The sequence below is a fragment of the Eschscholzia californica genome, unplaced genomic scaffold (genome assembly GCF_041429995.1).
Source record: "Eschscholzia californica isolate CP2 unplaced genomic scaffold, dmEscCali1.0.p SCAF_5, whole genome shotgun sequence".
In the NCBI taxonomy this organism is placed as follows: Eukaryota; Viridiplantae; Streptophyta; class Magnoliopsida; order Ranunculales; family Papaveraceae; genus Eschscholzia; species Eschscholzia californica.
Window position 1 is genome coordinate 38,493,724 of NW_028238472.1, and position 16,550 is coordinate 38,510,273.

The 16,550-nt window shown below is 40.7% G+C and overlaps 1 protein-coding gene across 1 annotated transcript; it reads left to right on the forward strand.

Moving 5' to 3' along the window:
- Window positions 1-8,944: 8,944 nt before the first annotated feature.
- Window positions 8,945-10,349, forward strand: LOC147539055 (uncharacterized). The gene is made up of 3 exons (XM_086641654.1): window positions 8,945-9,209; window positions 9,303-9,432; window positions 9,552-10,349. Exons 1-3 carry the CDS (start codon window positions 9,059-9,061, stop codon window positions 10,075-10,077), a joined length of 807 nt encoding a protein of 268 aa, XP_086497780.1. The 5' UTR covers window positions 8,945-9,058; the 3' UTR covers window positions 10,078-10,349.
- Window positions 10,350-16,550: the final 6,201 nt, after the last annotated feature.

Consider the following 16,550-nt stretch of genomic DNA (forward strand, 5'->3'; position numbering starts at 1 on the left):
CATCAAGTAGTTTTCTCCATCTAAACTAATCATTCGATTAGTATTCACTTCCATATTTCTGAACAATAAATCCAACCTTAGCTCTGGTACCACTTGTTAGGAAAAATAACCTAATTAACTTGTTCAGGAATATGAAGATAAACGATGTGAAAGTAAAAGTAGAGACACCAAGATTATTTAACGTGGCAAAAAACCCCTCCAAGATAGAAGGTAAAAACCACGGGACCTAGTCCAGAAATCTTCCACTATAATTAAATAATGGATTACACAATTCTTCAAGATGTGTAGAAACACTCTTGGACAACTCTTCACCAAACCTATGGTGGATAAACTGAACAAAGAAATAAAAATCTCTTACTCCTTAGAATTTGTTCAAATCCTAGATTCCTAAAGGTTGAAGAAGATAACCACAAACTAAATTGCTTCACAAGATTAATAATCTTCTTTTCTTCAAACCAATATTCTGCTCTTTCAATCTCTCTTGAAAGAACCACTTCAGAAATCTCTCTTTCTCTGACTTCTCTTTGTTCTGGAAGTTGTTGTGTATAATCTCTTCCCTTTCATTCCCTTTTATAATGATAAATAGGGAGGTTTACCAAAAGAAATAGGAATTCCTTTTTAGGCTTGAAAAAATAGAAACTTCTATTTTTTTCCCCAAACAAGGAATAAGGGAAATCCTATTCCAACTAGGAGTCCTTTTATTATAAGGAGGGACCCCAACACATATTGCCGACGCCTCTTGCCGACAGTGTTCTGAAAATCGTCGGGGAAATCAAAAGCCACAATCTGTGAGGAAAGATGAAGAAGTTCAGGGGAAATCAAAAGCCACAATCAACACCATCAAGATCTTAAAGAACTCATTTAGCGCCACAATCAACACGATCAAGAGCTCAAAGAACTCATTTAGCTCCATAATATTTTACTCTGCAAGTCCCACTTGTAATTGTGAAGAGGTGCGTACCTTTTGATAATCGACTCGGATGAAGCCGAGGATGACGAAGTAACAACTCGGTTGAATCCGAGTAATGGAAGAAGATGCTCTCGGTGTGAACCGAGAGGAAGGACAGCAGCTCTCGGTTGAACCCGAGAGGTATGAGAGTGATTCTCGGGTGAAACCGAGAGTGGAAGAATAACTAAACTCGGTTGAATCCGAGAGGAGGCAGCAGCAGCTCCGGTGAGACCGAGAGATGAAGTGAGATAGTTTCGGAGAGAACCGAGAAGAAGAAGATGATATGTTAATTGTGTGAGAGAGAGATTAAGGTAAAACCTTTTGTTTATTCACAATAACATGTTTATTACATTATGTATCGATCTCTTTATATAGGTTTACATTGAAGAAGTTTTAGAAATAGAAAATAGAAATAGAAAAACTAATTAATACAACATTCCTAATAGCACTAGGATTAGGATTCCTAATTATAGTAGGAAATCCTTGCCCTAACAATGGACTAATCCACTCGGTTTAGCCGAGTGGAGTAGACTCTCTAACACTCCCCCTCAAGTTAGAGCGTGAATGGAAGTAACGCCTAACTTGCCAATAATGTTCTTGAACGGTTCTGCCCCGAGTGGTTTGGTGAAGATATCTGCAAGCTGAGAATCTGAACTTGTAAAGCGCGTGGCAATGACGTTATCTTTGATCTTCTCACGAACGATGTGGCAATCTATCTCAATGTGTTTGGTACGTTCGTGAAAGACTGGATTATCAGCAATGTGGAGAGCGGCTTTATTGTCGCAATAAACTGTCATCGGATCCGAGTGATCAATTCCAAAATCAAGTAATAAATACTTGAGCCATTGTAATTCGCATGTGAGGATGGCTAAAGCTCGATATTCTGCTTCTGCCGAAGACTTGGCAACGGTGGGTTGCTTCTTTGATTTCCATGAAAGTGGGCTAGATCCCAATATTGTAAAATATCCTGTAGTCGATCTACGGGTCGAAGGACAACCAGCCCAATCTGAATCACAGTAACCTGTGATATGGAGAGAGCTGTTTGCGGATAAAAATACTCCTTTATCAAGGGTACCTTTCAAGTATCGTAGTACGCGATGGGCGGCGTCTAGGTGTACCTGACTAGGTGTTTGCATGAATTGACTAAGGTTATTCACAGCAAAAGCGATATCTGGCCGTGTAACTGTTAAGTAGAGAAGCCGGCCAATTAGGCGACGGTAAACTGACGGATCCGTCAATGGTGTACCGTCAGTGGGACTAAGGCGAAGTTTCTGTTCCATAGGGAACTCAGAGGGACGTGCAGCGGTTAGTCCAGAATCTTTTAAAATATCAAGTGCATATTTTCTTTGACATAGAAAAATGCCTTGTGACGAACGAGAAACTTCAATACCAAGGAAGTACTGGAGACGTCCTAAATCTTTTAGGGAGAAAGCATTATTTAAGAATGATTTTAACTTGGAAATAGCATGATCATTATTTCCTGTGATAATGATATCATCCACATAGACTAGAACATAAATCTGAGTGGAGGGGGAACGAAAAGTAAAAAGTGAATAATCACTCTTAGATTGAGAGAAGCCACGTTCAAGTAGAACGGAGGAAAATTTGGAAAACCACTGACGGGAAGCCTGTTTGAGACCATAAATAGATTTGTGAAGGCGGCATACTTTAGACTCCCCCTGAGATGAAAATCCGGGGGGAAGTTTCATGTAAACCTCCTCATGAAGGTCGCCTTGGAGAAAGGCATTATTAACGTCCAATTGATGGAGAGACCAGCCTTTAATGGCGGCGAGAGAGAGAAGGACACGAACGGTTACTAGTTTAGCAACCGGAGCAAAAGTATCATTGTAGTCCAAGCCCTCTATTTGAGTATAGCCTTTAGCCACTAAGCGAGCTTTATAACGTTCTATGGAGCCATCGGGCTTGAACTTTATTTTATACACCCACTTACAACCAATAGGTTTCTTGCCGGGTGGTAAGTTGGTGAGTGTCCATGTTTTGTTTTCTTCCAAGGCCGAAATTTCCTTAGCCATGGCTTCTTTCCAATGAGAAGATTTCATTGCTTGTGAGAAAGAAGTTGGTTCGGTGGAAGATAAGACCGAGGAAAGAAATTGTTGATGAGATGTCGAAAAGGAATTGATAGAGAAATAGTTTTCAAGTGGGTACTTGACAGTAGTGGTGTTGGAGCAAACGTAGTCTTTGAGGTGACTAGGGGGTTGACGAGACCGAACCGGTCTGCCGGTGTCAACGGCGGGAGCGCCGGAAGGGAGATCGCCGGTCGGTGGAAGAGAGACGACCGGGCCGGGATTGTGAATGGGGGTTGCTCTCGGTACCCCTGAAGTGGGTTGGCCGTCAGAATGTTCTGACGGCACCCCTGAACCGGGGAGCCCGTCAGAGAGATCTGTGGGCACCTCCGTAGGAGAAGCCGGAACCTCTGTCGGCACCCCCGAAGGGATAGCAGCAGGGGTGTCTGCAGGCACCCCTGAGGCTGAATCCACAACCGGGACGACAGGGACAGTAGGTTCTTCGGTGAACCTGCTGCTGTCGGCCGGTGAATTGGTGGAAGACTCGGCTGTCACCGGAAACTCAAAGGTTCCGTCATCATCTAAAGAGAGAGATGGAGACGGGTCGGCGTGAGGAGCTTGTGCCGGAGATGGAGAAGCCATCGGAAAACGGTTTTCGAAGAATGTGACGTCTCTTGAGATGAAAATACGTTTAGTAGATAAGTCGTAGATACGATAACCCTTTTGTCCACTTGGGTAGCCAAGAAAGATGCCGGCGGATGACCGGGCATCCATCTTGGTTTTGACCAAAGGTATACGGGCATAACAAAGGCATCCGAAGACGCGTAAGTGTGAAAGATTCGGAGGAGTACCCATGAGAATTTCATGAGGGGATTTCCCATCAAGGATTGGTGTGGGTAGTTTATTAATGAGATAGACGGCGGTTAGAACGCATTCTCCCCAAAAAGAAAGAGGGAGATGAGCTTGAAGTCGTAAAGATCTAGCGACCTCAAGAATATGTCGATGTTTTCGCTCTACAACACCGTTTTGTTGGGGGGTATAAGTACAACTTCGTTGATGGATAATCCCCTTCTCAAGAAACCAACTTTGAAGAGAATGATTTATGAATTCGGAACCATTGTCCGATCGAATTGTTTTTATTACACACTCAAATTGTGTTTGAACATAATTAGAGAAATTCCTAATTTGGACGGTAGAATCCGATTTAGAATTTAGGAGAAATATCCAAGTACAACGAGAAAAATCGTCAACAAGGGTCAAGAAATAACGACACCCGGAGGTGGAGGGAACCGGAAAAGGACCCCATATATCGGCATGAACCAACTCAAATATATGAGTGGAAGAAGTGGTGCTAGTAGGAAAAGGCAATCGACATTGCTTAGAAAGTGGACAAACATCGCACGGCACTTTATTAGATAAAAATTTAAAATTCATACATGGAAGTCTTGAATTAAAAAATTGAAAACGAGAAAAGGAAGGATGGCCTAAACGGCAATGCCATAAGGAAAAAGACTCATGACTAGATTTATCTTGGACTAAATTTGAAACGGAAAAAAATTTGACGCTCCGTGCGAAGGAAGTAAAGGTCGTCATGAAGACTACCATGCCCAATCTCCATCTTCGTTGATCGGTCCTGGAAAAGACATAAGTCATTGTCAAATAAGACGGTACAACGAAGAGATTTAGAAATTTGAGATATAGATATGAGATTAAATTGAAAAGATGGAATATGAAGCACATCTTGTAAATAAAAATTATTGGAAAAATAAACCGAACCAATATGGTGGACTTTAACTCTTGATCCATCGGGTAATCTAACAAATAGATCCGGAGGAGCAAGGGAATAGGAAGAAAAACGGGATAAAACCGAACATATATGCTTAGCGGCACCGGAATCAATAACCCAAGGAGGGTGAGAAGAACACAATATTTAACGAGGTTCGGTCGGAGGATCACGACCTACATCCTCGGAGAAAGCCAGAACGGCTACATACTTTATTATCCACAATGGTGGTGATTCGTTACAATGATTGATTAGTAATCGAATACTTAAACTCTTAGAACCCATCTCTTATTTATAGGGTTTAGGGTTTCCTAGTTTCTCCTAACGAAACTAGGAAACAATATAATCTCTACTCAATATTACTATTAAATAGTTACAAGAGATATCCTAAATATATCTTCGACATCTTTCATATCTTCAATATCTTGGACTCATCTTGGTCGTCGGATCTCTTGATGTCGATCCTCCTCATCTTCATATATTTTGGACGGTTGATCTTGGTCCATATATCCTAACACTCCCCCTCAAGTTGGACTGCGGAACATGTGAAGTATCCAACTTGAAGATAGAACTTGGAAAAGATGAACTTTGCTCGTGTACAATTGGATTTTGCTTCCATACGGTCGGATTCAAAGCTTGAACTTGGAACTTGAAGACTTGGCAGCTTAGTAATATGAATAGGCATGAATGAAGACTTGAAATTCTTCACCAGATGGAATTTTGGCACATCGTTGAGAAAGATGTTTGGAAATTGTGAAAATTTGAATGGAGATAAAAATCCAACCAAATAGAGAACTCAACTGACATTGAGATAGAGAAAAAAAACGAAATTCGTTAATCTTGATCTTGATATTGATAATCACAAGATCGCTTGGAAAAGGAATAAAAATCTACAAAGCGATTTGATTAATGATTAAATCATAACGATTTAAGAGACCTGGAGAAAAAATAATGGAGTTTGTCGGAAAAATAGGAAAGCTTGATTTAGGATTTTGAACCTGCTCACAATATTGGCCTAAATAAAAAGAACAAGAGTCGTCGATGTCAACCAAGAGGATTGGAATCGTTGGAGCGGCTCGGACTCGAATCCACTCAAAAAAGTGTCAGCTCCAATAGCTAGAATCTGACTAGAGTTGGATAAAAAAATAGCTTTAAGTGGGGTCATTAGCTTGGCACTGAGATGTCGTAGTTATTGTGAATAATATAGAATTGCGGGGAATATGAATCCTGATTAAAGTGGAATATGAATCCTGGTGGGAAACAAAAACGTCACAACTTCAGTTCTTGTTGGATGAAAGTGGTCTTGGACTAATGATATATTGGTTCTTAACATCCTGTGATGATCGTGAAAGAAACAATCTGTAATATTGTTGAAGAAAGACATTGACAAGATATAAACCAACTAGGACTTAATGTACGAAGATCGTTAAGAGGCGAGAGGGATGACCGATTAAGGTTTACTCATGCCGAGAGGGATGACCGATTAAGGTTTACTCATGCAGCCGACAGAGAACTCTAGAGAGAGAACGAGATCGATGGTGACTGGCTCTACCAGCGATTGCGATATGAAGAAGATGATGAAGACGAACTAGAGGATGAGTGAATGTTGAATGGAGTCGTTTTCATGATGGGAGGTTGTGGGATTGAACAATCCAGAAATTTGGATTTTGATTTGGCATTGAAAGCATGATGACCATAAACAAAATTGATAGATTGATTAAAGCAGTTACCCTTTAGTTTCAAGGAGACACCTTGTATTTGAAAACAAATTTGAAATGGAGAAGGCAATTGCCAAGATAGAAGTGATTGAACGAGTTGAAGCGGACATGATTTGAAGAGGTGCGTACCTTTTGATAATCGACTCGGATGAAGCCGAGGATGACGAAGTAACAACTCGGTTGAATCCGAGTAATGGAAGAAGATGCTCTCGGTGTGAACCGAGAGGAAGGACAGCAGCTCTCGGTTGAACCCGAGAGGTATGAGAGTGATTCTCGGGTGAAACCGAGAGTGGAAGAATAACTAAACTCGGTTGAATCCGAGAGGAGGCAGCAGCAGCTCCGGTGAGACCGAGAGATGAAGTGAGATAGTTTCGGAGAGAACCGAGAAGAAGAAGATGATATGTTAATTGTGTGAGAGAGAGATTAAGGTAAAACCTTTTGTTTATTCACAATAACATGTTTATTACATTATGTATCGATCTCTTTATATAGGTTTACATTGAAGAAGTTTTAGAAATAGAAAATAGAAATAGAAAAACTAATTAATACAACATTCCTAATAGCACTAGGATTAGGATTCCTAATTATAGTAGGAAATCCTTGCCCTAACAATGGACTAATCCACTCGGTTTAGCCGAGTGGAGTAGACTCTCTAACAGTAATAACCATGCAGATATTTTAGTCAAGTACTCTAGCCAAAACCATGGAGAGCGGTTGTGGACGATGAAACCACCTCTCCTAATGCATTCATACTGCATTCAAAAGAAGTTGTTGTAGTTCATTATAGTTTATATTTCAACAAAAAAAATAGTTACATATTTCTTAATTAGTCAATTAATAACCTCAGTTATATCAATTTTTAAAGAATGGCAAAGTAGATTCATTGGAAAAAGTAAAAAAAAAAAAAAAAAAGAGGGTGGAGATGGTCTATTATCCCCAATAAATGCTCTCTTTGTAACTTTGAATGGTAAAACCTCTTCCCACTTTTTTATGCTTTGTCCAATCACAACTAAAGTATGGGGATCTCTCCTAATAAGCTCCTATCCAATTATGTTTATACCACTACTCAAACTGAAGAAGATAATTGATAGAAAAGCTTTTATTCATTTATGTATCCTTTTAATCTGTCATATGGACAATCAGGCTAAAGAGAAATGGAAGAGCTAGAATCACAAAAAGATTTAACAAAAGAAGTTATCCAGCTGATGTGGCGGTTGTGATATTTATTTCTCAACGATTCAGATTTAGTCAAACTATCATAAGAAAAAGATGATAATGAACTCAACGGAGAATACAGTAGTCAAGCTGCAGAGCTTGATTCATTTTGGGTCTCAAATCATAAATGAATAAACAATAGACATTTTAGTAGAGATTGGTATGTCACAAGCCTTATATAATTTTCTTCATTTTCTCTCTCTGGTTTAGTTTTGCTACACCATGTTTATATTTGAAATTGCATGGACATTTTCTTTTTGTTGAAAGTAGTTTTGGTAATGAAGTATCTTGGTATTTCATGAGATCTTTACTAAAATGTTTCATTGTCCTATTTCAACATCACCTTTTTTAGACAAAAACTAATGAATTTAAAGGGAAATTTGGTCACAAATTTTTTGTTATGGTGAAAAAAAAATCACTCTATTTTTTTAAGTCTTCCGCTCCTAACTCTCTAAATATTTTCGTAATATGCAACAGCTTGCAAGAGGTATACAAAAACTTCCAAGAAGGTTGCAAAATTTACTAAACAAATTACAAATATGTAAATTTGTAACCAAACAAAATATAAACATTAGGTTTTTAATTTTAACTTCAACAAAAAATTAAATTAAATTTTCTGTCTAATTTCCTGAATTTTAAAAGCTACACAAAGTTACAATTTTTGTTTGTAGAAAGTAAAGTTAATATAATTTTTGTTTTTTTTTTGGTGAAAATAGGTATTTTCCTAGCTTTATTAAGAATCAAGTTCATGAGCACTACTAGCTCTTTTAATGCCTTACCATTTTTTTTTTCTTAAAAGTAAAGTTAATACAATTTAGTAATTCAAAAGAAATGCCTATAAATCATTATGATGGAGAGTCCAGTTTTAATCGAGTGGCTACAAATCAATAATTTTATAACCCTGTCCACTAGAAGTACAATCTTATATTTTATTTCTAAATATCTGTATTTCATTATTTCCACTCAAAAATACAAATTAATTCTTTTTTTTTTTTGTTGAAAGAAAATACAAATTAGTTATTAAGTAGAAACTAATCATTTGGTCCATAAGTACAAATATGTAATTTATGTTTCTTTTTGTTGCAAAATATGTATTTTATGTTGGTGGGGTAAACAAGAGAAAGAAAGTGAAACAAGATTGAAAAAAGGACCTAAAAAGAAATTAGAAAAAAAAAAAGCATATGTAAAACCCTACAACAAGGGGCTCACATACTTTCATGCATAAAGGACTATATATATTTTTGATGGGAAGAACACCCATGATCACATTGATACTACTTCTCTCCACTCATTTCCCTCTCTGGATTCTTTCCTCATCATCTAACTAATAATTCTTCACTGATTTCTTTCAAGTGAGAGAAAGTTAGTTATGGAGAGAAATGAAGAAACCAATGAAAATATGAAGAAAGAAAGTTTGATGGTTAAGAGAGGTGCTTGGAAACCAGAGGAGGATTTAATTCTTAAAAGATACATAGAAACCCATGGAGAAGGAAAATGGACTACTGTTTCCAAGAGATCTGGTATTACATATAAACCTAATTTCTAGGTTATAGTTTGCTTAACTTGGGTCATGCATCTTTTGTTATCTTCACTTTTTCTCACCTATTTTCTAGGGTTGATGAGGGGTGCAAAGAGTTGCAGGATGAGATGGAAAAACCATCTTAGACCTAATATTAAACGCGGGCAGATCTCTGAAGATGAAGAAGATCTCATCATCCGTATGCATAAACTGCTCGGAAATCGGTTAGTATATATACTTTCTCCATTCTTTAATTTCTCAATTTGACTAGTATATCAATAACATATGAAAATTGTCAAGGTGACCTAATTTTTTTTACTTTGGTTTCATATGTTGAGTGAAGGTGGTCCTTAATTGCAGGAAGATTACCCGGTCGGACCGACAATGAAATAAAGAACTACTGGAATACTCATATAACTAAAAGAAAGATTCAGCATCAAAGCCCTAGCAGTAACAAAATGAAGAAGCTATCACATAAGATCCATTTACTTTCGACATTAGTAAAAAGTAAAGATTGCGAAGTACCTTCCAGTTCCACAACTCAAAGTGAAATTATAATGAACCGATCTGTTCAAAAAGGTTACGCAAGTCTTGATGCCAAAGGCACATCTTGTACTAGGACTCGCAGTGACAAACCAATACTCAATGGAACAGATGAAGGGTGTTCTGGCCTTTGCACAGTTCTACCATATAATCCTTCATTGGAGAATACTTTTAGCAGTACAGAGGAGTACAATCCGTGGTGGCTATCGGACGAAACCACACTTTATGAGCCGTGCTTACCTTCTTTAGACTATTCCTTTCTTTCATTCGAGTCTTTTGGGGAAAACGCGGATGAGCGATGGAACAAGTACCTCAACTGTCTTTAACGGGTACCATCTGTTCATATATTGTGCTACTGTCTTTTCTTTCTTTCTCTTCTCCGAGAGATGCATTCCACTGACAGGGCTTAGAATTCTCTGCATCTTAGGTTAGATTCTTTCGATCTCTCAACCTAGTAGTCCTCTATGATGGTTGTATTTAGTAATTGTTCGTTTTAGCTTCCCCCACTACTTAAGTTTGCAATAATTCATTGAAGAATTTCCATCATGTTCAGTTGTAAAATTTCATAAGACTAAATGACAAGATCTTCTATGATATACAATTCACCTTTAATTTTACAGCGCGTCTCGGCCGCCGTCTAGTGGAGCCCGTCGTTTGAACCGTCTTGTCCATGTGGGCAAGATGACAAATGGCTGGATCCAGCTGTCTAGCTTCTCGTTCACGTAAAGGAGAAATCACATAAAACTTGACGGATTTCTACCCTTGGAGAGATTCTCGATTATGTTTTATGAATTTAGAAGAGATAAGATTTCCATGGATGAATTAAGAAATAGAGTTAGAGAGAAAATCTTCTTTTAGTAATTAATGTTGTAAAGTGATTCAAAATAGTATTTAGTGGTTAAGGTCAAATAAGTAACTCACTTTGTGAATTGTGAGTTCAAGAAGCTAGTCTTATTCTGTTTTAGTCTAGTCCTATTTTTTTAGTCAAGAATTCTTAGTCTGTAAGCCTATAAAGGCGGTAGTTCTTCATTGAAAGAAGTATCTAGATTTACAACATTGTGGTATCAGAGCAGTTTCTTTCATTTGGGTTTGAAGTAGAAAGTGAAAAAAAAAACTAAAAAGAGAGAAAGTATTAAGCTATGGCATTTGCACAATTAATCTGGATCTTGGTCGTCATCATCTCCACTTATTCCTATCTTCAATGGGAAACTCTGTTCGAGATTTATGGGTTTTGGTTGAATTTGGGTTTCTCGATAAGGAAGATCTAGATCAAGAACAAGACGTGTGATTAAGACAAAATAAATAAAAAAAAGGACGATAAAGCAGTGTTTTTATTCAACAGTCAGTGAATGACATGACCGTTTCTCGCATTGCCTCAGCAAACACTTTTGTCCTATTAGGATCCACCGGCCCAACTCCACTCGGCCAAACCGAGTGGACCCGGTCCATAAGATTTGTTGTATTACTTAGATAAGTATGGTTTGGATATTGTTTATCTTACTAAACCTAACCATGATTCACCTAATGTATCCCTTTATGTAGAAACCCATGTACTTTACATAATACATAATAGAGAGAATTAATTAATACCTCTCTCTCTCTCAGTCGTGCTCGATTTCTCTCTCTCTCTCTCTCTCTCTCGGTCGTGCTCGATCTCTCTCTCTCTCTCTCTCTCTCTCTCGGTACAGCTCGATCTCTCTTAATCACATCAAGAGGTTCATACCTCTTCACAGGGTATAAGAGCCAATTTGTTTTTCTTTTACAATGACTTCTACTGATGTTTCTTCTGAAACTGTTAACACCGCTATTCCTAATTTTGGTGGACCTTTCGATGTTCATCATTCGAATTCCCCCACCACTATTTTAAACACCTCTTCTCACAGGCGACAATTACTTCTCATGGTCTCGGGGAATGATCAAAGCTCTTCGAGCTAAGGATAAACTAGGTTTTGTTGATGGGACGATCTCTTAACCCACCAATACAAATGAGTTACATCTATGGACACGATGTAACGATTTGGTTTCAAGTTGACTTATCAACTCTGTTGATCCTTCTTTACGTTCTTCCGTCCTTTATGATGATAATGCTTCTGACGTATGGAAGAATCTCTATGACCGTTGTCATCAAACCAATGCTCCTAAGGGTTTTCAACTAAACAAGGTTATTTCATGTCTTAAGCAAGAAGGTTCTGACGTTTCAACCTATTTAACTAATCTCAAAGCTCTTACGGATGAGTTGAACACCTTAATTACTACCAAACCATGTATTTGTGGACATGCCCGACCATTGATTGATCGTACTATTCAAGATAGAGCAATGAAGTTCCTTCGAGGTCTTCATGACCGGTTTTCGGCTATTTGAAGCCAGATTTTATTAATGGACCTGTTTCCATCTATTCTCCGTATTCACTCACTTGTTAAGCAAGAAGAGTTTCAACAAAGTCTTCTAAACCCCATTGTTATCACCACTAAAGCTGCTGGCCTAACCGTTGGCTCCAACAATAGTGGTTCCAATCAGTTTGATCGTTCCGATCGTCCACTTTCGAAATGTCCCCGACCTTTTTGCGACAATTGTAAGACACATGGACACCATATTATAACTTGTTACCAACTTCATCGGTATCCATCTCAGTTCGGACAATGAAACCGCAACCGTTATCGGTTTGAACCGATCATAGCTTCGGTCGTTGATCCCAACACTGGGGGAGTGCCTTCAGCAACCTCCCGCACAGTAGAACAATACCAATCTATTTTGGCACTTTTGGAGCAAACTAAACAGCCCACTGATTCAACTTCTATCGGCGCCTCTAATCCTCACATCAACCTAATGGGCAAGTCCTCTTCCTCTTTTCATCCTCCTTGGGTTATTGATTCGGGAGCCGCCAGACATATTTGTTCGCCCCTTTCTCGATTCTCTAACTACTCGATTGCACCACCTAATTTCTTCATTCGCTTACCCGATGATTCTCGGGTTCGTGTTTTTCATATAGGTTCCGTCTATTTATCAAATACTTTCTATTTACAAGATGTTCTTCACATTCCATCTTTTAAATTTAATCTTATTTCTATTTCTCAAATCTCTAAGTCACTTCGTTGTACCATTTTATTTGCTGACCTTGACTTGTGTCTTTTTCAGGAACGAGGAACTAGGAAAATGATTGGGCATGGTAGTTTTCATGATGACCTCTATTTCCTTCGCATGGAGCGTCTCATTCTTTAGGTCTCAAGTTTAGTTAGAGATGGTCCTAGTAATGTTTCTTACGATATATGGCATTGGCGTCTAAGCCATCCATCTTTGTCTCGTTTTAAGTATTTTAATTCTAAGCTTCCTTGTATAAATTTTAATTTTTCATCTAATAAAGTACCGTGCGATGTTTGTCCTCTTTCTAAGCAATGTCGTTTACCTTTTCCTTCCTCTTATTCTTCTCACTTATTTGAATTAGTTCATGCGGATTTATGGGGTCCTTTTCCCGTCCATTCAAATTCCGGTTGTCTTTACTCTCTCACCCTTGTAGACGATTTCTTCTCGTTCTTTTTCCCGTCCCATATCTTACCATGACCCGTCCGGATACTCGGTTAATGTTGTTTGCCAATTTATGTTTACTTCTACTGATCATTTTCAAGCAGTAAAGCGCATTCTCGATATCTCTAAGGAAGCATGCTGTCACGGACCAAAATTTGACGCACCAACTCGCAGCTCAGGAGGCCCGGGACAGCACCAAAGTACAGCCCGAACAGCCCACATTGGAGTGCACCAAACAGCAGCCATATGTTGGGCCGGACAGCAGCTTGAGAGCTCAAGACAGCAGCCCAGAAGCAGCTATAAATGATGGGACAGACCACATGAGAGCTGGGCTGCCTTGTGCACATGTGGGAGCTTCATCCTTGGCCCAGCCCAAGGGACTTCTCTAGAGAATGGAGGAGATATTTTGGTTGGAAGCTTCTAGAGTTGCTTGGAGCCCAAGTTTTCTAGAGAATTCCTAGGAAGCTTCCTAGCCATTAGATGCATTCCAAGTGGATAAATCCTAGCCATCCATTGTATAGGCAAAGTAGTATAAATAGGGGTGAGACCCTCATTTGTAAATGAACAAGTTAAGGAACAAGTTGAGAGCAACCAAGTTGGTATCCAAGAGAGTGAGTGACTTGGGAAGTGTGCCCACTTGTAAAGAGTTTTTCATAAGCAATAAAGCTTGGAGTTTTCTCTTAGAGTGTTCTTGTGCATACTTAGAAGCTTTCCTTGTTCAAGCATACTAGTGTGGAGCAGCCTATTAGTCTTAGTTACATAGGCATCCAAGTTCAAAAGGCTTAGACTTGTGCAGGAAGAGAAGCTACACAAGTGCCGCACGGAGTAAACAGCATAGTCGAAATTTTACCCCGTGACAAGTGGTATCAGAGCTACGTCGGAACCATGTCGAGCGAGATCGAGAATGTGCCACAAGATGCTGCCAGGAAGGAGGGACGGCCCAAGACAAAGGGAGGTAAGGCTGCACGAGAGAAGTCGGCAGACCGAGAGGCTTCTTCCATGGAGGCAAGATTTGTAGCTATCGAAGAAAGGCTGGACATGATGGCGTTACGTATCGAGAAGTCGGAAGAGTTCTGTGGGGACGTGACAAACATCCTAGATCGTCAACAAGATGCTATCGATGGGATCGAGAAGTCAGTGGAGACGGTGGTGGATGTCTTGAAGCGGGACATGGACAGTATGCGCCAATCCACGGGGAGGATGCGTGCTGAGTTCGAAGACTTCAAATCAAGATACCTAGTGATGGAAAAGGTGGTGGCCAACATGGAGAGCAGGCCAAGCCTAGCAGCACCTAAGGTAAGGATACCTGACCCTAAGTGCTTTAATGGTGCCAGGGATGCCAAAGAAGTGGAGAATTTCCTATGGCACATAGAGAGATACTTCAAGGCTATGGGACTTGAAGTAGAGGAGGACATGGTGGAGACGGCAGCAATGTACTTGGCCGAGGACGCCTTGCTATGGTGGCGAAGGAAGACGGACGAGATGGCCAAGGGACGTTGCAGGATCGACACTTGGGAGGAGTTCAAAAGAGAATTCAAGGCGCAATTCTTTCCCGAGAATGTCGAGTTTCGAGCACGAGACAAGCTGATGGTGCTCAAGCATACGGGAACAATCACTGCATATATTAAGGAGTTCAACACCCTTATGCTTGACATCCCAAACATGTCGGACACGGATCGGTTATACTTCTTCCTACATGGGTTGCAGAATTGGGCAAGGACCGAGCTAAGACGCAGAGATGTGGGAGACTTGTCCGCTGCCCTGGTCATGGCGGAGAAACTTGAAGATTTCAGGGTGGACTATGCAAAGAAACCCAAAGAAGGTGGCCAGGAACATGGTGGGGGAGATGGTGATCGAGACAGAAATGCACGAGAAGGTCGGAACCATGACAGGGACCCGAGGAGATGGGAGGCACCCAAGGACCAAAAGTCCAAGGAGCATGCCAACCCTCCTAGGAAGTGCTGGAAATGTGGAGGCGACCATAGATCGTGGGAATGCTCGAAGAAGGGTACACTCAATGCCTTGCAAGCCAAAGAAGATAAAGGCAAAGATAGGGACAGGGGCAAGAACAAGGCTGAAGAGGAAGAGGAGGAATGCCCACAGGTTGGTGCCATTCACCTCAGTGCTCTTAAGGTAGAAGGCCGGGACACCATGCCAAAGAAGAAGGTAAGGAAGGGTCTCATGTATGTGGACCTGAGCTTGAATGGACAGTCGGCCCGTGCAATGGTCGATTGTGGAGCCAATCAAAACTTCATCACGCCAAAGGAAGCCGCAAGGTTGGGGATGAGGGTCGAGAGAGATCATAACTCAACGATAAAAGCGGTGAACTCAGAGGCAAAGGCCGTGCATGGAGTGGCAAGGCACGTTCCACTCAAGATAGGAGCTTGGAGTGGAAGGGTAGACTTCTACGTCGGGGACATAGATGATCACAAGGTTATCTTGGGGATGGAGTTCCTTGAGGTATCTAAGGCATCTGTGATACCACACTTGAATGTTTTGCAGGTGTTAGATGAGAAGTCCCCATGTGTGGTGCCAGTGGAGCGCACCAAAGAGAGCAAGGTTGGGACGGTATCCGCACTCCAACTAGGTGATGGGTAAAGGAGGCAGCCAAAGCCAACTTCAGGTACCACCAAGGTTGGAAGGGACCAACCAAGCACTAGTGCAGCAGATGGCACTAGTAAGGAGCCGGCACGGGACGAGAAGGAGCCAAAGTGTCGAGAAGCTCGAGAGGCGGGACCTGTGCATAGCAAAAATGCACGGAGGCGCCAAAGGCAAAGGCAAAGGAGAGCCTTGGAGGAGCACCAGAATATCTTGGAGCAGGCCAAAGGAGGAGTTACATGTTGCTGCAAAGGATGCGGCCAAGTACGCAACGAGGACGTTTGCGGATTAGGTGGGGGAGAATGTCACGGACCAAAATTTGACGCACCAACTCGCAGCTCAGGAGGCCCGGGACAGCACCACACTAGCACCAAAGTACAGCCCGAACAGCCCACATTGGAGTGCACCAAACAGCAGCCATATGTTGGGCAGGACAGCAGCTTGAGAGCTCAAGACAGCAGCCCAGAAGCAGCTATAAATGATGGGACAGACCACATGAGAGCTGGGCTGCCTTGTGCACATGTGGGAGCTTCATCCTTGGCCCAGCCCAAGGGACTTCTCTAGAGAATGGAGGAGATATTTTGGTTGGAAGCTTCTAGAGTTGCTTGGAGCCCAAGTTTTCTAGAGAATTCCTAGGAAGCTTCCTAGCCATTAGATGCATTCCAAGTGGATAAATCC

Bases quoted from the DNA above. Each gene is read 5' to 3' on its own strand.
- LOC147539055 (XM_086641654.1), top strand. From the start codon at position 9,059: ATGGAGAGAAATGAAGAAACCAATGAAAATATGAAGAAAGAAAGTTTG. The intron at 9,210-9,302 runs GTATTACATATA...CCTATTTTCTAG, and splicing joins TACTGTTTCCAAGAGATCTG to GGTTGATGAGGGGTGCAAAG. The intron at 9,433-9,551 runs GTTAGTATATAT...TGTTGAGTGAAG, and splicing joins CATAAACTGCTCGGAAATCG to GTGGTCCTTAATTGCAGGAA.